This window comes from Neopelma chrysocephalum, unplaced genomic scaffold (assembly GCF_003984885.1).
Source record: "Neopelma chrysocephalum unplaced genomic scaffold, ASM398488v2 Primary Assembly neopelma1_96814, whole genome shotgun sequence".
Classification (NCBI taxonomy): domain Eukaryota; kingdom Metazoa; phylum Chordata; class Aves; order Passeriformes; family Pipridae; genus Neopelma; species Neopelma chrysocephalum.
This window is the reverse complement of record NW_020925458.1, coordinates 1,844,365-1,866,629: the sequence shown is the minus strand read 5'-3', so window position 1 is coordinate 1,866,629 and position 22,265 is coordinate 1,844,365. Positions and strand designations below refer to the sequence as shown.

General features: G+C 38.2%; 1 protein-coding gene and 1 long non-coding RNA gene across 11 annotated transcripts in view; one reads left to right on the top strand and one right to left on the bottom strand.

The window, feature by feature from the left end:
- The window catches only part of RIC1 (RIC1 homolog, RAB6A GEF complex partner 1), a 49,011-nt gene extending 35,404 nt beyond the window's left edge, over positions 1 to 13,607 (bottom strand). For all 7 annotated transcript variants that reach the window (XM_027709643.1, XM_027709647.1, XM_027709646.1 and 4 more), the window contains exons 1-2: positions 13,441 to 13,607; positions 2,765 to 2,872 (exon numbers count right to left, since the gene is read on the bottom strand). In XM_027709643.1, coding sequence (XP_027565444.1) covers positions 2,765 to 2,872; positions 13,441 to 13,581 — 249 coding nt within the window. In that variant the 5' untranslated portion in view covers positions 13,582 to 13,607. The remainder of the gene's footprint in view (positions 1 to 2,764; positions 2,873 to 13,440) is intronic.
- A 129-nt stretch (positions 13,608 to 13,736) lies between these two features.
- LOC113981934 lies at positions 13,737 to 21,254 on the top strand. 4 transcript variants are annotated; one of them, XR_003538577.1, is made up of 5 exons: positions 14,510 to 15,141; positions 17,320 to 17,449; positions 19,253 to 19,380; positions 19,681 to 20,081; positions 20,170 to 21,254. It is a non-coding gene; the product is annotated as an uncharacterized LOC113981934 (long non-coding RNA). The 4 variants fall into 4 exon arrangements; XR_003538576.1 differs by lacking the exon at positions 14,510 to 15,141 and adding an exon at positions 13,737 to 13,777 and having other exon boundaries at positions 17,387 to 17,449; positions 19,681 to 21,254; XR_003538575.1 differs by having other exon boundaries at positions 17,387 to 17,449; positions 19,681 to 21,254.
- Positions 21,255 to 22,265: the final 1,011 nt, after the last annotated feature.

Genomic DNA, 22,265 nt, shown 5'->3' with positions numbered 1-22,265 from the left:
TTGATCCACTTCACAAGTTTGTTTTATTCCTAGAATTAGCTACCTAGCTTGTATGTACTAATCTAGAAAAAGAAACAGATTATTTCCCCATAACACTGGTAAAACTAAAAATGCAGCAATATGAGAGAAGAAACTACAAAATATGAGGGGAAAAAAGAAGACCAGCTTAGAAAATGCACCAAGCATTTAGCAACATTTAGTAAGTAAAAGAAATTAGAATTGCTACAGGATGATGACAGTGCGAAAACTACTTAAGCTTGTTTAACTGCATACCATTAAAGCTACTTGAAGTATTTTATAAAGCCTCATATGTTTCCCCCAAGTCTGCATTCAGTACAAATAATAATTACCTCAAAGCTGCAAAGTGATTTATTTTCATAGAGAGGCTCTGAACATTCTGGCAGTCACAAACCAAACAACAGGGCATATCGCTGCCCTAGTGAACATAAAATCTAGAGTACACTCCCCACTGCCATTTCATTTAAAAAATAATAGTAATAAAAAAAGAATGTACTACTTAGCTAGTAAGTACATACTAAGCCTTTTGCTCACCTTCTTAAAAACAAAGTTCTATTACACAAAAACTACTACATACCATAATTAAGAAACTCAAGAGCACAGGTGAGAAACATCACCTGACAGCTTTCAAACTAGAATTTTTAGCTGTTGCACAGGACTTCAGTAATTAACTGAACGTAATTCAGTTCAAAGTTACTTTTTTTTCAGTAAAAACCTGCTTTGCCATTGCTCCTTCATTTGAACTCATTAGTTAAGAACAAGTCAAAAGCAAGAGAGAAAACTCTTCCCTTGGAAAGAAGTTTACAATTTTACTGGGCGACGAAAGTACCATGCATATGCAGGAATGTCTTCTTCATTAAGCTCCCAAAACTGACTTTCTGCCCTGCCTCTCTATAACAAAACCAGCAATATTTTTAAATGTGGTCTTTCAGTAGGACTCATGAACTGTTTCAAATTAAATTCCATATACATGCTAAAAGCATACTGCAAAACAGAACTAATATTAAAACTACCAAAACAAACATGCCTGACCCAGGAGATGCAATATAACCCTAACAAACATGAAAAATATTAGAAATCTTATGACGCGTTATTTTATAAGCTCTGACCATTTCAAATCTTAATTCATAGAGCTTTAGTTTACAAACTGAGACTTCATGGGCATTTAGATTCTGGCATTATCTGCCAGAAATATATATTTCACTGCAGAAAACCTTGAAATTGCAATGACTGAAGTGGCAGAAACTAAAGCTTATCTGATTGTCAGCTGAACCACAAGGTCTCTTGAGCAAATGGATCCCAACATCTCAGAAAAAAAAACCCACCACACAATATGCCAATTCAATATAAAGATTTTAATTTCTTCTGAACTACCACATTAAGGTTTAATTAAAATGCATTTGGATAGTTCACTTGTTATATGCTGTATGTATATACGCAATATTTATATGCTGTATTTATACATGTAATATAAAATCGGGAATTCATTTTTATTCAAAGTAAAAGTTACAGAAGTCTCCTTTCTGCCTTTGTTGGTAACTATCAGCAGTCACTATCTGAGAACATAATCTTGCACTAACAGAAATACTTACTGCATAGATACCATGAGATACTCTTAGGAAACTTAAACATTCTAGACAACTACTTGGCCCCACATTACACAAAAGAACACGGGACCACAGGAAGTTTAGTTGATTTAGATTTATGATGATATTGCTGGAGACATGAACTATTTCACAAACCACCTGGTGTTTTCCACCAAGATAACAATATCTGATTGGTTGAAATTATAGGCATCATTTTAAGCATGAAAGATGCTTTATATTAGGAGATGAAATCACTGTACCAATAAATACAGTAATTATTACCCATCTGGTAATTCCATATAAACAACTAGTGATGGGGAAGTTAAATGATTTTATTCTTTTCTTCTGTATCTTCTCACAAAAAAAAAAAAAAAAAAATTAAGTGCAATGGCCTTAATTTTAAAAGCTAGAAAAAGAATCTTACCCAATACAAGATCTGGTCCTAACATAAGACCTGACCAAAAGTCACCAAGAGGTTTATCCCATATTATGAGTTCTATAAACTCTACTCCACCTTTGTTATGTCTCACATCTCCAATTTTTAAACACCAGTGCTGAAATAGTCCCAATTTGCTGCTGTGAGCACAACACCAGCTATGAAACAAGACTTTATTTCCATTTGAGACAAGATCTCATCTTTATCTTTAAGATTCTTAATAGAAGAGTTCAAGTATCACTTAACACAGTCATCTTTCTGTGTTCTCAGTGTCTTGCAATTTTTTTTAATCACCAAAAGACACACTAATAAAGCCTCAGTTTCATCTCTTAAGACCCACCCTTAAACCCTATTTATCAAGCTAAATATGCTTATGTCACTTAAATCCACACGTATTTCTTTCATTCACATATCTTTTATATGCCTTTATTATTTGTGATCAGATTACTAAAGTAATAAGATGCTGTATCATCCCTTGCCAATATATCTGAGCATTGCTTTAAAACAAAGAATTGTAGTTCCTTCTCAGGAGGAAAAATGAATGAAAACTATCAAAGAAAGCTTCTATCATCAAAAAAATCCTTGGTAATATTACATATTTTCACAAGACAAATATCAATTAATCGTATATATGATATGCAAGTTTGTATAAACACAGAAATTGACAATGCAAAACTGTCTTTGCAACAGTTTAACCACAGTAAGAAGTAAAAACTCTACTTACTGAAACAGCTATCATTGTGCTGTCAGGACGCCATTCTGCTTGCTTGTAAGATCCAAACTGAGAAGCTGCTTTTGAAAGTTCCTTGTAGCTTATGATTAATACACTGGGCTGGAAGAAAAAAAAAATGAATAATTATATCTCATATCTAGAAGGAATGGAATAGGGCTTTTAAAGGGAGCTCATGCAGAAACCGTCATTCCCAATCTCACTCTTTCAAACCCAGGACATTTAAATAAAATACATCACTGCACAGTAAGAAGTCATTTCAGAATACAGAAGCAATTTCAAGTTAGACAAAGGGTGACTGATGCTTAAGATGAACAGAAGCATCTCAAACAGACTCCTATAATGACAAGGACTGTCAAATTAATTAGGATGAAATATTCTATAGAGTATTTGGTACATTCCATTTGCTTAGTTTCTGCTAAATGGGTGGGCCATTATATTAAAGAGAATGACAATCAGGAAATCTGTTTTATATCTCTTCAAGAACAGTTTGTCAGAAACTGTGCAGAAAATCCACCCCTACAGTTTGCTGGAAGGATTATTCATATGAACTGTTTGTACTTTCTTGCTCTGAAATCAATAACAGTTTTCAGCTTAGACAGGTATTCCCCCTTCTGTTACCCTCCACCACCAGGAGGTGGAAGTTAAATTAAGCAAGGAATACTTTTCTTTTTGTATAAGAAGTTAGCACTCATCTTCACACCATAAGCTGTCCCTAACTTTACCAATGCCAGTTTTAATTCAGAGTTGTAGTGGCAAACAGTACCACACAGAACACACTGAAAGGGAACCAAAAGAGTAAACAGTAATCACTTGTTTTCCTGAAATTAACCATGAAATCTCTAGGCAAAGCTTGCCATCCACTGCTAGGACTGCTAGGTGATGGAACTTTACTATTGTTCTTGGTTTACTTGCTCCAATAGCAGAAGCAGTACAACAAATCTAAAAACATTAATTCTACCCAGAAATCATGCGGGTGTCCACTACTCCAGAATTTGGTGGGTGTCTAGAAACTTCATATTTGGAATCATTTGCGTCAGTTTCCTTTAAGAAACAGTGGAGTTACAAACAAATAATTTAAAACTATGAATATTAATTTAAAATAGAATGAAATAAAACAATGAAATGTCACCACGTATATAAATAAGGAGCTGAATTAATGTCACACAGGTAGCCTTAGCCCTGATAAATACACAGTATGACTTTTCATACTCTTAACAGCATTATTACTTAAATTTCACACGCACACAGAACTGAATTATCAAAAATAAAGTTAAATATTTATACTGTAAAGTATAACAAGAACACTAATCCTTACCCTAAGAATTATTTACACCAGCTTTTTCTATTCATGAAGCTTCTTTTGCAGATATGTTCACATCAAAATATCTGACATTAAATAAATAACTAATTATTCTTAACAGATTCTTGGTGGTTCTCATGAACTACACAGCCTTTTACTGATTGGCTTAGAACCACCGGAACTGCCTTAGATATACTGAGAAAAAGCAGACTATTGGTAATCTGCAATATTAGTGCAGATTTGGAGATCAACCTTAAAGCACTTCTGTGCTTGATGCATTTTAGCAACTGGCAAAATAATGTTTTAGAAACTCAGTAACGCACAATTTTCTTTCTATATTGCTACTTTTATAGAACATAATGACTGCTTTTATACTGTAAAGTTCTTGTGACATTTATTCACAAGAAAGTTGCTATTATACCTTAGAACCTGGAAAAACATTCTGCATACACAACAGCTATAAAATTTATAAAAACTGCTTTCCAGGCCTTGGGCCTTACAGATGAGGACTAAAGGAGTTAACACTAGGAGTGCAATCAATCATTTTATCTTTTTGCAGTTTAAGTAGCTTCTTTTCTCCTTAGAAAGCAGACCCACTTGTAATTCAATAGGTCACAAAGGCTACCTAGCTAAAGATAAAACTATAAATTATTTCACTGATACAGCTTATGTCCACATCCTCCACAACTCAAAAGCATTTATTCATATGTGAGGAAAACCCTAACATACAAACTTTATCCCCCTGTTTAAAAGCTTCCCACAGATATGTGCACTTTTCAGATTAACCAAGATAGAAGGACAGTTCAAAATCCTGCTCTGCTCACACAAGAGAAAGAGAATGGTAACTTTACATATGAAGTAATTTATTTTACCTAAAGTGACTGAAGATGTATAAAGGAACACAAGTATTTCTGTAAACAGAAGTATATCAGCCTAACTATTTCACCCGAGCACAGCAAGCCACTAAACACATATTTTAACAAAAAAAAAAGGAGGGAAAAAAAAAAAGAAAAAAGCAGGCTTAGTTGGTGCGATACTTGGATTAGTTTTACATACTTACATAGTCTGTATAGAAACAGTAGGCGCTTAGATTCTATTAATCAGAATTTTTCCTAAATCTTTACATTTGATACTATTAGAAAAACCAACTAACTCTCTATATCAGCTTCATGAAAACTCCATGGTTTTCCCCTCTTCACATTTCTGCATGCAGCTACTAAAAGGCTAAAGAAACCTAGTTAAGCTCAACTAATGAATTACGCTCACTGTCTCAAATAAGGCATAATATTACACCTCCTCCTTTAAAATTATTAAATTCCACTTGCTGAAATATTAATGGTAGAGCCACAACTTTAGGAGAATCTGGATTCCATAAACATAGTAAATGACCTAACAAATAAAGACTTGATTAAAAAGAAGTAAATAATTTGTCTACAGGAAGAAGTAAACACCTTCAGTTGTTAAGGAAGAAAGAATAGGAAACTAAGGAAGAAAGAACTAAGTCTTAATTCAAATTGCAATTTAACACTAGCAAAAGCTCCCCAGAATAGACAGGAAGAAGATCTGGGATTTTAAAATTTCCTGCAGAGAAAATCTAGCATTTTGATGTAGTACATTTTGTCTCTCGGGAGGAATGTAAGGTCAGGCAAAACAGAAGCTGCCACTCACAAACAGAACTGTGGCGGTGGATGCTCACAGGATAACAAAAACTGTGAAAAGAAGAATAGAAAATATAACTTTAGAAATAATATAGTATTATCATTACTAAAGAGCAAACAAACTCTCCAGTGCCCTAGTTAATACTACTGAAAAGAAACAGAACTTTTTCTCATAGTTAAATATACTTTATCTTCTTCCATCAGTCAGATACCTTGGCTATACTCTTCACAAGATCATGCTCCACAGTTCTTGCTCTGAAATTTTTATGCTTCACAACAACGTCTCTCTAGCATTAAACACGCCTCTCTCTTACTGACATGTGATTAACACAACATTCAAAAGAGATAGCTGAAAGCAAACGTGTTTTGAAGACAAGAGAGGAACTGCACTACCTGTAAAACAGCATGTAGCAAGACAGCTTCATCAACAGAGACACCTGAACTCAAACTACCTAAAAACGCATATCTGTTTCATTATCAGTTGTTTTCGTACCTGAAGAATCCCTCTGGACTTTCCACTATGAAAGATGAGCTCTGCACCAACATAAGGACAAAATACCTATGCAAACAATTAAAAAAACCCAACACAAAACACACAGGATGGCAGTCAAACCCATAAAGAAATAATATGAAATTGTTACTATTTCACTTAATTCTATATGGCCAAATACAGCATCTTTACCATTTTCTAAGTATCAAAATGTCCAGCACACAGCTGGATAAACACATCATGGACTGGATGAGCAATAGTCTCACAGGTCAAGCACAGAGGGTCTTGTCACCAGTGGGGTTCCACAGGGCTCCATCTTGGGCCCTGTGCTCTTCAACATTTTCATAAAAGACTTGCACGCAGAACTAGAAGGGATACTAAGCAAGTTTGAGGATGACACAAAACTCAGAGGAGCTGTTGATTCCCTTGAAGGCAGGGAGGCCCTGCAGAGAGACCTTGACAAATTAGAGGACTGGACAATCACCAACCATATGAAGTTCAACAACCGAAGGTGCTGGATTCTGCACCTAGGATAGGACAACCCTGGATGTGTGTATAGACTGGGGAATGAGAGGCTGGAGAGCAGCTCTGCAGAAAGGGACCTGGGGGTCCTGGGGGTTTTGGTCAATGGCAAGTTGAATCTGAGTCAGCAGTGCCCTGGCAGCCAGGAGGGCCAACTGTGTCCTGGGGGGCATCAGGCAAAGCATCACCAGCTGGTCGAGAGAGGGGATTGTCTCGCTCTGCTCTGCACTGGCGTGGCCTCACCTTGAATATTGTGTGCAGTTTGGGGCACCACAATAGGAGAAAGACATTGAGCTGTTAGAGACCATCCAAAGGAGGGCAATGAAGATGCTGAAGGGCCTTGAGGGGAAACTGAGGAGCAGCTGAGGTCACTCAGTTTGTTCAGCCTGGAGAAGAGGAGACTGAAGGGAGACCTCATGGCAGTCTGCAACTTCCTCATGAGGGGGAGCAGAGGGGTGGGCACTGATCTCTTCACCATGGTGACAAGTGACAGGACCCAAGGAAACAGCCTGAAGTTGTGTCAGGGGAGCTTTAGGTTGGCTATTAGAAAAAGGTTCTTCCCCCAGAGGGTTTTCGGGCACTGGAGCAGGCTCATCAGGGAAGTGGTCACAGCACCAAGCCTTGCAAAGTTCAAGAAGTGTTTGTATGATACTCTCAGGCACGTGGTGTGACACTTGGGGTGTCCTGCCCTGGATCAGGGGTTGGACTCGATGATCCTCATGGGTCCCTTCCCCCTCAGCATAACCTGTGATTCTGTGATTATTAGCAGCATAACTAGTCTCAGAACACTGAACCATATAAAGTAGTTTTTACGAAAAAACCCCAAAACCTATCAAGGTATACAAACCCTGCAGAAAATTCACTTAGTGAGTTTAGATATGGGATATTACCAATTCACTTACCTAAACACAACCATTCTACCACATTTTATGTAAATGCAAATCAAGTATTCACTTAAAACCTAAACGAAGATGTGAATGTTGCTCTGAACAGGCCCTCATTAAAGAGGGCAAGGAGTCTTGAACAGACTTGAACAGCATCCATCCTATGAGCAAATGTCTGTCCTAATTGAGATGTTTAAAGGAAATTACAGAAAATGATAAGTTAACCAAAATGCAGAGAGGTACAATCATTGTTCCTTTGACAGAACATAAACTAATAAAAAAAAAAGAGTTTTCCTTAATTGAGATTCTCTGGTTTGACTGCTGCAGTTAATGACAAACTGTGCATGTAGTGGATTTTACAAGTTAAGTAGGTCAGCAAATACAATGGAAAACTACTGGACTAAGTTTCAAAAGTAAACACCTAACAGCACATATGGAACATGGTCTTATATACAAGTTTGGGTTTCTTAATGTGAGATTAATACAAGAACTTGCATGGCTGTGGATAACTGTTAAGACTCCAATATTCTCATCCCCTAACAATATATTACTCTAGACATCAAAAATCCATCTCATTTAGACCTAAGAGGCAGTTTCTTTCAAAACACAAATGCTCTGTTTAGTTTTATAAAACAAATGTTTCAATGTTTCATTAAGCTGTAGACACAAGACAAAAATCAAAAAGCTGTTTGGATGAGCTTATGATTTAAGTGACAAAAACAAAGTTGGGAGAAAACAGAACAAAAGCCAGCTGACACTGACCACTTTTTTCATCATTACATGGTCTGTGCTCCACTTTAAATGCTGAAGCTTTGCAGGATTATAAATAAACCAGAAAGGTTAGATGGAGAAAAAAGAGAAGTATGGATGTATGCATAAGGAACAGAAAAACTATTAAGGACCAGAAGGGAAAAAAAAAGACCAAAAAAGGCCGTTTTGTCAGTAACAGAGAGACAAGCCAAAACTTAACTCCTTTAATTGAATTTTGAAAGCATTTGGAAAGCTTAGAATCAACATAGTACCCATGTAACAAACACAGCAGACACAGCTCCCAATACTGTGCTTCACAGCTATTGTGCAATAGTTAAGAATCAAAGTGCATCAGAATTTTCAATAACTACCTCTCCCATGTGAAAGTCTTCAGTTAACCTACTGCTCAAAAATGCTGCCAAAAAAAGCAAGGACATATTCTATACATCTTTGCTGCTCTTTTATGTGCAACTAACTGCACAGTCAAAAGTTGTGACTGAGAATGCTTTTTCCTTCATGCAAGTAATTCTGACACATCTTTCAGGGGTCATATAATACAAGGTTTATATTAATACAAGAGACACTGAAAACCTGGTAGTCCTACTGAATAACCACATGACAATTTACATTTCATATGTTAAATCCATCAGTGTAACAAGTATTTCTAATTTTCTTCATTCTGTAATCACAAATGTATCTTTATAACAAAAGCAACAACAACCGTTACTGTTACTGACATACAAAAAGAAACGGCCTTCTCAGGCCAATGTCTGAGGGGTATCAATAAGAGATTAGCATTTCACGGGTTAAACTACTAAGGAAAAAACACAGTAGAAGAGGCAAGACATCTTAACTTGCACAGATACTATGTGTCATATTGTTCACAATACACAACCAATGCAACACTTAAATCATTATCAAGATATCTGTTGTGCCATTCTGCAGTCAAATTCCAGATAAAAATCCTACAAAAGTTGTATCCAAATCTATCTAAGAAAAAGCCATACACAATAATTCTGTAAATTATTCTGCTTACAGTTCTGAGATTAAAACATAATCTTGAGAGCACAGTGAAAACATTTCTTTTAATAGCCACTTGTAATACAAAAAAAGACTACAAAAACAACTGCAAATGTATTTATTCATATATCTTATGAACTATACGCACTGGTGTCACAAGTAACTCCTTTTACAGCGTGGCAAAATTCCAGGTAACAGAGATCACTTCCACAACAGAAGCACAGCTCCCTGCTTTGTCCTACATATTTAACTAACATACATGCTTGGATTTAAAGCATGTAACAAGTTCAACTCTAATACAGCAACAGCTAGAGACTGAAAAGCACATAACAGTGCCCTATAAGAGCTGTTTGATCTATCCAGCATTTAGAATGAATATCAATCATTTGACAAGCCAGGATGCTGACGTGCATGCTTTCCCATACACCTATTTTAGTTCATTAGGGTGATCTGACTCAAGATCAGATCATCATAAAAAAAACCAACACAATTTTAAAAAACAAGGGTAAGTGTAAATCATAAGCTGAGGAGCATAGGTAATCAAGAAAACCTCCTCCAAATAAGTAGTTGGGGCAAGCTACTCTTGGCTTCAAAGAGCTTACAAAACTGGTTTTGACTGGCAGAGTCATGGCACATAGTCCAACAACCTACAGGAGTTTCATTAAATATTCAAGGCTAGTACTTATTCCTCTCATTGTCACAAGTTTGTTAAGATTAAAGAAAGGAAATGCTGAACTATATTTATACATACAACTACATCAGTGGACTATTCTTGTTGCACACAATTCGCTTTTCAAGGGTTAGGCAGAAAACTCCACTCATCTATAACACCTTCTTCCTTAGCTGCATACATTTTCCATTAATATCCTAGAGCCCTATGGATGAATATCTAGAATTCAAGAGATAACCAAACCAATTTAAAATTAAAGCCATAACTGTTAAAGGAGTGATACTTTCAAAGGGCCATCTACTATGCTCCTTTGATCCATTCACAAGCTAAAAAAAAAGCAGGCTTCTATTTGTTCATTATGCTTAACAGGCCTGTAAAAAGACATCACTAGTCCACCACAAAATCCAATAAAATAGACGTGCGAGCAGGAAAGATTGTGACACTTAGGACTGCACAGCTGCCTTGTGAAACCTCATCTTTAGTTGCCAAGTCAATCTGTTACACGTCAATTACCTCATTTTAGCATTTCAGAAAGTTTCTTTTGTTAATTGATATTTCTCATTTCAAGCATCCAAGTACTTAACATTACCGGAATGAAAACGTTTGACAAGCTTTCCAATACTGTCAATGAAAATAGTTTCATAGGCTCTTAGTGTCAAGAAATTTTCGGAGGTACCTAGGCCTAAAACTTCCGATTTAAGAAAAATAGTTGAAACAGAGGATTCCAAAGAGGGGTACATTTAATATAGTCCATTGGGGAGCAAAAAAGGATTTTTTGCACCAATAATATCTAAAATAAAGTAAAAATTTTAAAATGTGTTTATATTGGCTTTACCTGTCTTTTTTTTTTCTTTTTCCATCCTTTTAAAACCCATAACAGGTGTCCAGGAGAGGTGGCTGATGCCCTGAGTCTACCAGTTCTTAATAACATGACTTAACCTTTGGTCAGCCCAGAATTAGTCAGGCAGTTGGACTAGGTGATCACTGTAGGTCCCTTCCAACTGAAAACAGAGTAGAATAGACCAGACTATGTTGTGTATGTTTGCTAATGTGCATACTGGTACAGCAGCACACGCATATAAATTTATAAATAAATGTAAACATATTGGGGGGTCTGTGCTCAATTATCTTTCACCTATACTGGTGCATCATTAAAAACATTCACCACTGGTCACTGATCTTCTCTATACACAATCCAATCTCTCCCAACAAGTAAAATAAGATTCTTTGGTTCAAAAACACTAACAGAATTCCATCTGGTTTTTACCAACACTACTTACCCCAGTTTCTAATCTTAATACTTAGATTGATTCCAAAACAGAAAATAATCCATTCTTTGGGACAAACTTTCCTTAGTTCCACTAGTTCTTAGTTCATACTAGATGAAATGGAGCTTTAAACATTACTATGTCACTTTAAAAAATACAGATACTGAATGTAAGCTCACACATCTGAAAGTATTTCAAAGGGCCCCCTGTTTTTGAAAAACTCAAAACAGAACTTTCCCAGTCTCACCACCTCATTCTTACATGAAACCTCTCATATACAGCTGAGATAGTAACAAGTCTTAACAAGAACATTAGCCTGAAGGCTTTTCTACTTCAAGAAATTGAGTTAGTTCAACCTGACTAGAACCTATCCTTGTTTCAAAGAAGATACTTTTGACAAATGAAAGCATTTTCTAGAATGCAGTAATTTTATTTTATAGAAGTTCAACATTCAAATTTAAAATAAAAACTACCAAAAAATTCAACCTAAATAAAACAAACAAACAAACAAACAAACCCCACAGGCACACTCAAAACCCAAGCTATATACAGAAAAACAATGGAAGAAATTCTTTTTAAAAATGCCCTTGACCAAAATCCTTATTTTTACAGGTTTTTGCTAACAGCCAGTTGTCCACAGAGGTGGTGAGACACTTTTTTTAGTTTAAGATCAGTCAGTGGTCAAGCCTGGCAAAGTCAGTACCTTCCTCAAAAGCACCCATTACAAACTGAATCAAAATCTATTCTAAAAATGTAAATGGCCTCTGAGTTTACTCAACTCTTCTGCAGCAAGTGAATTCTTCTAGTCCTCTGTCTGTAGCCAATTATACAATGTTTAACATTTCAAAACAAGTCCAAGCATGTGAGTTAATGAACCTCGTCCCTGGGAACAGATCATAAACTACATTCTAGACAACAGCGCACATCTTGAGAAGCATTCCACATGCCCGTTGGGTTTTTTGATATATTTTCCCAGAAAGAAGAACAATTGTGCTCTGCTGACAAACTACAGCTACAGGTTCAAGAACTGGCAAAAGCTAGAAGAGTGTAGTTTATATACAAGTGTGCCACAAACCTAAGGAAACACAGGCCACATGGTGATGTTCCCACAGCATAGTTACCAGCCTGATTATGTCCTAGCTGGATACCCGTCTAGGTTCCAAAAACAGCATCAGCACCCCAGCAAGGAACTAAGGAACATGTGGAGCACAATAAAACATAATGTGATGAAATCTCAGCATAACTTAAAATGAGATTTTTAAGGCTATGACTGTTATTTGATATCTTCCAGTATCAGCTTTCTAAAGTTGGATTGTTGGTTTTCCCTGGTAATCTGAGATGAACTCTATATTACCTGGAGCTGGAGATATTTATAGACAGATTTAGGGTCTAATCTAAGCAGTATTTAAAAGGATTCAGCATCAAAATTTAAAGTCAGTACACAGTTGTTTCAGTGACTGCCTCAAATCAAACTGACACACAATATTCACACTAATACAATGTGAATTAAGAGTAAGGCACTTAATGTCAATTATTCACATAGTCTCAAACTGGATGTTGCTATAGCAGCAACTTCCATGCAAAAGCCATGACAAGCTTTCTGCTAGGGCCACAAAACTTTTAAAGTTTTCCATAAAAGTTTGTGAACTTCTGTGTTATAACAGTCTGAGCAGTGAATTCTATGCTTTACAAAAACTATTCCATATCTCCTACATTCATATGTTTTTTATATAAACATGAAAAGGTAGAAGACATGAAGCATATTTGCAAAAACCCAAAAAAAATGCTACAAACACTCCTTATGTTAAGCATAAGCGCTATTTAGTGTTAAAACAAAAAAAAACGTTGGTTGGAAGTCTCATTTTTCAGGCATAACAGGTGTTAACTGCAAGCAGATTGATGTTGCATATTTTCTTAACGCTACATTGCTGTCAGTAAACATCATGGCTTAATCGCTCTGATTCACAAATAATGAAGTATCCTAGAAATTCAATCTCAAATTTTCCAACCGTTTCTGGAAGAACAACAACAAAAAATTAACAGACGAGAGGGCTTTTCAGCTGGGGGTGCAGGGTCCGAGAGGTGACAAGCCGATGGATACTCACTCTGCAGTACCAGATGCTCAGCTGAGATGGGGATAAAACTGCGAAGAAAGCTCTCTGGGGATCTGTCTGGATGTGAAGCGGTCGCTCCAGAGACTCCAGAGGACACAGCAGCCTCTTAGGCCAGCCGCTGAGGAAATACATGACTGTGGATCTCCCTGTGTCCGAGGCGCGGGCGCTCAGCCTGCTCTATCCTAGGCGGGGGGGCAGCGGGGACATCAGCCGAGGGAGAGGCGCAGGCTCGGCGGCCGATCGCGCATAATCACAGGCACAGGACGGGACGGCCGGAGACGCGGGCCGAGGCCTGCCCGGCGCTGGGGCCGCCGGTGCCGGGGCGGGGGTGAGTCCGGGTTGGCGCGAGGGCCGGGCGGGCCTGCGGGAGGCGGGGGGGCCGGGCCGGTCGGTCACTGTTCCGAGCGGGCGCCGCGGCGCTGCGGCGGCGGCAGCGGCGGCTCCGCCCTCCCGCGGGTGCCTCGTCCGCCCGCGCTCCGGGTCGGTGTCGTCGCCGACAGCCCCGCCGCCATGTCCTACCGCTCCTGCTCCTGCTCCTGCTCCTGCTCCTGCTCCTCCTCCTCCTCCTCCTCCTCTTCCTCTTCCTCCTCCCGCTCCTCCCCCCAGTTCCCCCGTTCCAGGTCCCGGGCGGAGGCGCGGGGCGGGCGGGGCCGGGGCGGGGCCGCGCCGCGCCGCGCGGAAGTACGTCAGAGGCGGGCGCGTCACTGCCCCGGGCGGAAAAGGCGTGCCTGGCGTCGGGGGCGCGGGGATTGCGTGCGCAGGAGGGGCAGGGGCAGGGGCAGGGGCAGGGGCAGGGGCAGGGGCAGGGGCAGGGGCAGGGGCAGGGGCAGGGGCAGGGGCAGGGGCAGGGGCAGGGGCAGGGGCAGGGGCAGGGGACCGGGGTTGAAGCGGGGGAGAGGGAGAGGGAGAGAGAGAGAGGGCAGATGGAAAAGGAGGGGGGAGGGGGGGAAAGGGAAAAGGAGCGGAGAGCAGGGGAAGAGGGAAAAGGAGCGGAAGGAAGAGGTGCGGGGGGAAAGGGGAGTTGGTGTAGAGGGAGGGGGAGACGGAAGCGAAGGGGAGAGGGAAGCGGAGCGGGGGGTGACAGAACAAGGGGAATAGATTCCAGAAGTTAACAGGTTCAGAGTAGCTATAGAGGAGGAGGTTCTCTGCTGTGAGGGTAGTGAGGCACAGGCTTCCCAGAGAAGTTATGGATCTGCATCCCTGGAAGTGTTCAAGGCCAGGCTGGATGGGGCTCTGACCAGCCTAGTCTAGTGGAAGCTGTCTCTGCTCATGGCAGGGGGGTTGAAACGAGATGATCTGTAAGGTCCTTTCCAACCCATGCCATTTCGTGACTCTCCAATGAATTCTGTGTGGGGTGAGCTGTGTAGGGGGCAGGGTGAGCACAGGGCACGGGTCTCATACAGTGTGTGTACCTGGCATTAGGCATCTGCCAGGATCAGGCACAGACGTTTCTACCAAATGATGACTTGGATCAGTGTTCCACACTGGGTTATTTTTATCCAAGGCCTGTTACTTAATCTTGTTTCCATGATTGCCCACATGCTTTTATTTGCACGTTATGGAGAGAGTAGGAGCATGTGGTGTGAAGGATGACAAGTAGAAATAGAAACTAAAGCTACAGCTTTAGGGGTAGAGAATGAGGCTAGTTGGTATCTCTCTTGGCAAATAAAAAGAAATGGAAAAGAACTAAAGGTAAGATCTCTACGCTGTTGCAAGGGCAGTGCTTGTGTTACAAAGAAATAGCTATTGCTAGAAATAAGCAGAAAAGTTTTGTGAACCAGTCCCCCAACACTGCCTGTTAGAGGAGTTCCTCTGGACTGAGCTATCTCTAGACAGGTCTCACTACATGCAAATTATCCAGTGCCCTTCAAAGAACACAGCCTGTCCCCACACCTAAGGCCTGCTTTCTCCTAACAGCTTCCTGGTAATATATTGCTCTTACCATATGAATACTGTGTCCCAGCTGAAATATTTTTATCTGAACACAAAAAGAGAATCCGTATCTATTAGAATCCATATCCATATCTGTTAGAATCCAGACAAAACCATAATAGACCTTGGGAAAAAAATGTAGTAAAGGAACAAAACACCAAGATACTTCATACCTTGTGCTTTTAACTGGGCAACTTGAAAATGCCCTACCATCAAATTCCCCGCTCTCAGATATATACCAACCAGTGCTTCTTCTACAAACATCCTCCTTGCTATAATCTCTTCCCTGAATGCTTTTTGACAGCTAGCCTGCTAAATTGGGAAATGGAAATTATATTAAAAGTGTGGCATCATTTCATTTTATTGACTCCCCCTCTATTCCTCACATTATGAAATAAATGGCACAAAATACATCCTGAAGAATATTTACAACTTCAGAATCATCCTTCTCTTGGATTAATTGCATTTTGCCAAGTTCATCTTACTTCATGAAAGTACAGAAAAATTTGTCAAGAAAATCCATGAAAGAATTAGTAAGGGATGTGCATGCCTTTCATACTTCTTTGTAGCTTCCTTAGTTAATGCTGCTGCATCCTAATATGTTCATATGAGAGGCAAACATACATTCAAGTCATGTTGTTGGTGCATGAGGGAAACAGGTACTGCTCTTAATAGCAACTGGATTGTAGGATTTTGTTGTAAAAGTGGAGACTGGAGCCCTCGTAAGTGTTGGATTCCTGATATTGTCCTTTTCTCTGTGGAGAGGCATGAGGCACATATTTGAAAGTAAAAATAATGACGATAGCAGCATGTCATTAAAAGTGTGACTATCGAAACCCACACATCAATAATATGAATGCAATCTAAACTGTGTGATGTTTTTGATACATTTTTTAGGCTAAATCAAAAATATATGCCTAGAATGGTAATGTGGTAATAATAGACTTTTTCTAATAATAGGCTGTTTGTACTTGACTACAAAAGCATATTTCTCAGTGTTGTGGTATGGGAATGTAACTCATAATACCCTGAGACACAAAAGTTGTGTAGAAATAAAATGCATGCAGTGGACCAAGCTCAGAGAATTTCTTGAACAGATCTGGCAGTGGCTACCAAGGCACAATTATAGGATATAACAGCAAGACTATGATAACGAAGCTCAAGAGAATTGTGAAAGCCCTTTATGCACGAAGGTCCACTTGTCAGTTGTCATCAAGTTCACCTAGTTGAAGATAAGACTTGCTTGCAGCTGCCTATTCAGTGACAGTCATGTTGTTTTGGAAACTGCACTCTTGAGATAGCTGTGTCCTGGAAAGGAAGAGCTCATGCAGAGCTGTGGGAACGTCTAGGGACCTTGAAATATCATAAACCTAAATACATAAGTCCTGATGTTACCAGGCTAGTGAAAGGAAGGAGGAGACACTGCTGGTGGCAACAGTAGATTGAGAATGAAAATGTTGGATGAGAGTAGCTATTTTGTGTAGTTGCCACTGTTAAGAGTCCTGGTGTTGATGTGCAGCTATTGCCATGAGCTGTCATTTAGATTCTGCAGCTAGTTCTCATGTAATGTTATATCTGCAGCTGTTCCATGAGCAATGACAGAGGGTCAGTCCTTGCATGTTAAATTTAAATAAACAATGACCTCTCCCCCCACTATCGTCACTACCAGCAACATAGCTGGTAAAGTAAAAACAAAACAAAAGCAAACAAACAAACAAAACAAAAACAAAAACAAAACCTGACAGAAAGACTGTTAGTGAGGCATGGCCGTGGTCAGTGTCATGAAGTTTTTGCCATGCTGCTTACAGGCGCAGGCATGGTGTCATATAAACCCAGAAAGGGTGTAAGCACATGTGTTTTGTGCATTAAAATGTCTTTGTTAAGTTATCTTCATTTCTTAAAACTGGTCATGGAACAAATGTGTCCTTTACCTTGCAGATTTTTGCTGATGAAATGTGAAGATTGCATTAGTCTGTTATTTAAACTGCACATTTTATCATTTTAGTCATCCTTTGACCCACCAAAATGGACTTTTACACTGAGAACAGTTCCATATAAACAGGACAAGGTAGGGCAAATACTCAACTCATTTTCCCACAGATGACCTACAGAGGTTATCTCAGAGGGTGAATTATAATGTTTGTTAACATCCTTAAAGATGAAATGTAAATCAGTACCGAAATAATAATATTAGAAATTTTTTAAAAAAGAACCCAATAAAAGGGAAATTATTTCTTATAACAGAATAGGAAAATCTTGTGTTTTTTAAAAATAAAAATAAAAAAACCGAAACAATGGGTTAAATGCCAAGGCTAGTCAGCTGCAATTAATAAAGAGAAAAGTCACTCTGATTTTTTCAGACATTTTCTGAATTCAGCCAAGTGAGATGGAAGGAGTAGAAGGAGTACTCCTGTGAAAGAGACTGTTTAGGAAGAAGGGAAAGAACAGTTTATTCTATTGGTACTGCAAAATGAAACTCAGCAATTTGTGCTTAGATACAATAGATGACCTGAAGTATTGGGACAAAAACAATAATTCTGGAATAGAGTACAGTACAGTTCTTAATCCTAATGTTTATATTTCTGTTCATTTTTAAAAATTATTTGGTATACCCAGCTACATTTAAATACAGTAAAAAGCTAAAGATAAATTCCACCTGATTTTTCTAGGAACCATTCACTCACTAGGGGTCACAAATTTATTTGGCAACATTATTTACCATTTGATAACTTATAAGGCAATGTAATTAATAATTACTGATTTCAGATAATTCTCTAATGACATGTAAATACCATCCGTTTTATAGTCTATTGTCCATTTCACACAAGTCACACAGTACTGTTTTAGTTTCTCATGGAACCATATCTATAACTAACCAACAGTATAATTCAGTACTGTTAGAACCCAGTTTCCTATGTATTTCAGTAGTGTTTTGCAATAATGTTTCTGGGGTTTTTTTTTCAGTGAATGAACCAAACAACTGACACCTTTTCATTCTAAATTTTTGAAAAGTATCTACTATTCAAAAGTGGCTTTTCCCAGGCGTTCAAGAAGCCAAACCTGAAATTTGCAAGTAAATTTACTAGTGAATTTTAGAGTGAAAGTATATGGGGATACAGATACTACAATAAAGTTGCAGTTGTGGTTTAGGTAGATTAGAAATCAAATAAATTTGGGCCCAAAATACTTTGTTTTGTTTATTTGTCTCTGAGAAAATAGAAAGGGAAATCACAGCAGAGCTCTTTCCCTCATTAACAGCCATATATAATATATAAAGCCAGATAAAAAGGGAAAAAATATTTCACAATTCTGAAAGCAACCTGTATTAATTATTGGATTAATCATTGTCAATGTCAATAAAGATATGTTCCAAAGCCATGATCTATCAGATTTAACATAGCTAGCACAACATTTGCAAAAGAGCCGAGTTCTTCGGATTATACAGCCCTGAGGACTTCAGTTTGGTTTTCATAACTGCTATGAGTTCAGTAGGGTGGTTTTTTAAAACATCCTCTACATCAGTGAAAATATCCTTAGAAATTCAGTCTGTTCTTTCAGACTTTATTATCTGGGTTTCACTGACTGGTGAATATGCTCGTAGTTTCATGAATACCTTACCACTGAAGTATTTGCTTTGTGCACACAATTACTTTGCCAAAAGCCATTGTGGTTTCTGAATATGTCTGGAGAACTGCATTCCTTGAAGGTCTTTGATATCTGATACTAGGAACTGAAACATCCAGAATCACCGATCATTTTTAATGTCTTGGCTTTAGGAAACAAGTTTATTCTTGTGGCTTTCCAAGGAGAAAAAAAGCACTGTAGAAGGAGCTAACTGACTCTGGTATGCATTTTCTAACATAATTTTCAGTATAAACCAGTGCTGGAAAAACATTCTTTATTCACTGTGAACAACTGACGAAAGAACCGTGTGAGCTGCCTTATGTGGAAGAAAATTAATGAAGCATTTTTGGGGTAATGACTGCACATTTTTGCCAGGTAACACCACCTATGTAAAGTACAGGGTACATGGTACAATTAGAGTATATTAGATGGATATGGGGGTTGCGGACAAAAGACTTGAAGAGATAGGAGCTCTTGTGTATGGAAGCATTGGTAGATGGGGTAACCTAGACGTGTCATATGTTATGCACTTAAACTATTTGTTTTACTAGGTGTTTCTGGAATTTTGTGAACATCTGCTTTACTATATAATCTGAAACTAACAAAAGCGCACTTGAATTTTTTTGTATACATATTATAACCCTACATGTTATCCTTAACACTTGTGTTACACAGTGTCAACTCCTCTGTTGAATTTGAATGTTTTCAGTCTGAAGATGAACAGTAAAGGACAACATAGATGTTGGAGACAGGAGTCTGGTCTGGTAGGCTGTTGAACATTATCTGCAGCATGGGACTACAGTCTATATCCAAGAAGCAGGGTCCTGTCTTACAGGTGGCAAGATGCAAAACACATTTTCAAGTAACTTCTTGAGCAGATATAGGGGACAAAGTAAAATCAAAGAAGAAAACACTGGGATTTTCTTATGTAATATTAGTGGATATTAACCTTATGTTGTCTTCTGTGTCTCTTCGTACTAGGCACTTGTTTGGACTGAGATGCATATTAAATAACCTCTGACAGTGTGTTAAGATAGCGATAGCATTAAGCAGTGCCCTCTGCAGGCTTTTATTTGGTAAGCAGAGAAAGCTGTAGCAACTCTGCTCTGTTTTGATTATGTGTTTATACTGGTTGAGCTGGTTCTTTTTATGTTATTTTTCTAGCAGAGTACCATCTGAACTTTGGAATTTTGTTCCCAAGCTGCTTGGAAAAAAACACAGAGTGCTGTAAGTGATCCACTAAGTGGTACAGAAATTACCTGCTTGTTTCAAGAGCCTAGTTTCTTATCAGTTTGTGTGTTACAACCATACAGCATCCTGGCAACAGGAATTCAAGTTCCCATCTCTCTTCCCCCTAGGAACTTACTTCTGTCTGTACTAACCTGTCTGTGTCTGAAAGAAATGGGTGATCAATTCAGCTTTCAGTCCTCTGTGATCAGTGACTACACTGAAAAAAAAAATCAGCTTTTTTTAAGGGTCTTATGTCACAATCAGCCAAGCTGTTACTGAGTCAGAGCCATCCAAACATCCCTAAAATACAGTTGAAAGTACAGTTGAAACTGATACTGTCAGAGGAGGCATCATATTTTGAGCTGTTTCCTGTTGAAGTCCAATGTAAAAGAAATTATTTTCAAATTCTGCCTTTTTTACCTATTTGTTAATGATCTGTACATTGCGGCTTAAAAATACCTTCTAGTTGCAGGACAGAACTTGGAAATAATTTCTGTCTTGGTAAATTACATGAAAATCGATTGCTCATCCCAAATCATTATTGATTAAATGGTAACCATTTCAGTACAAGAATATCATCACAATAAAGTAGAACCTCTTCATTACTGTATTTATGAGTAAATTGCTGTCATTCGTGTCTATGCCCTGCACACCAAAGAAAATATGTTTTCCAATTATGAGGCTCAGAAATATGAGGACAGTTATATGCCAAGAGTTCTGTCTTCTAATCTGAGACCATAGAGTGACATCTTTGTGGTCTCTGGGATGTTATCAAAGTCTTTGTTGTTAAAATCTTACTAAGCTCTTACTGTTATGTGTGTAAATTATTTAAAGAGACAGATTTGAACTTTTTTTGTCAAGCAGAAGCTTGTACCTACTTAGCTGAAGGGGCAAAAGATGCAATGTCAGGACTAGCTGCTAATATACATACAAAAAAAGTATGAATACTGTCAGTTATATTCTTAGATGGACCTCACAAATATTGAATAACCTAACAGAAAAATAAACCCATTAAAGAAGAATGCATTTGAAAAATTATAGAAAGTTGGTTGACTTTATCCACATTTAGAAAAATATCTAGGTATCCTGTGGCCTATTCAGATGTTTGATGTTTGTAAATAAACACTATGTGGAGCTATAGAGCTTGTTCTTCAGGAGATTTAAATTAGATAGCATCAAAACAGCAAAATAAAAGGGGAAATGCTATATGAACTTCTACTTTTAGGCTACACAGCAATAGTCACAGTTTTTCAGCCACTGAACCATGCCAACTTTTCAGCAGTTCCTTGACAGTGTTAAATAGACATTTTCCTAAATGTAATCAAAGCTCTTGTGTTCCATTAATAAGAAAAAGAAAAGTATTTCAGCTTTTGTAGATTACGGCCACAAAACTACTGAGTGGGAAGAAAACGGGTTGGAATGCTGACAGAACAAAATACATTTCTGTACACCAAGGCTTACTTGTTTTGGTAAGCATGCTATGTGTCATTGGATGTCAGTTTTTCAGCTTGGATACTGTTTTATGACTTGGCTTAATACTTATAATAAATAAATAAGGACATGCTCTGGCAGAAATGTTTCCATTACTCGTCTTTTTGGAATTATATGATGAAACATAGCACCAAACATTCTTAAACAATCCTGGGAAACAGGTCTTAGAGTGACTGTCTTGCAGTCTCATTAAGAATAATTACTTGGTTTTATTAAGAATACTACACTTCCATATTAAGAGTATTTTTCTGTTTTACTTATGTAGGTAAATGAAAATTGCTGGCCAATGCTGATTATATTGAAATAATCTCTGTTATGGGAAATGCACATGCCTTATAGAGGACAGATGCAGGAAGATGTTTAGTCAGAAGGCTCTGGTTTAGCAAGCACATGCTTAATTGCCCCAGTGACCCACATCAGTTTCAGTTATACTTTTAGTTTCCATACTATACAGACAAGAGGTTCTTATTCACACATTAAAAATTAATGAAGCATGCTTTTAATGCACTCCGAAACCACAGCTACAATATCAGCTCTTA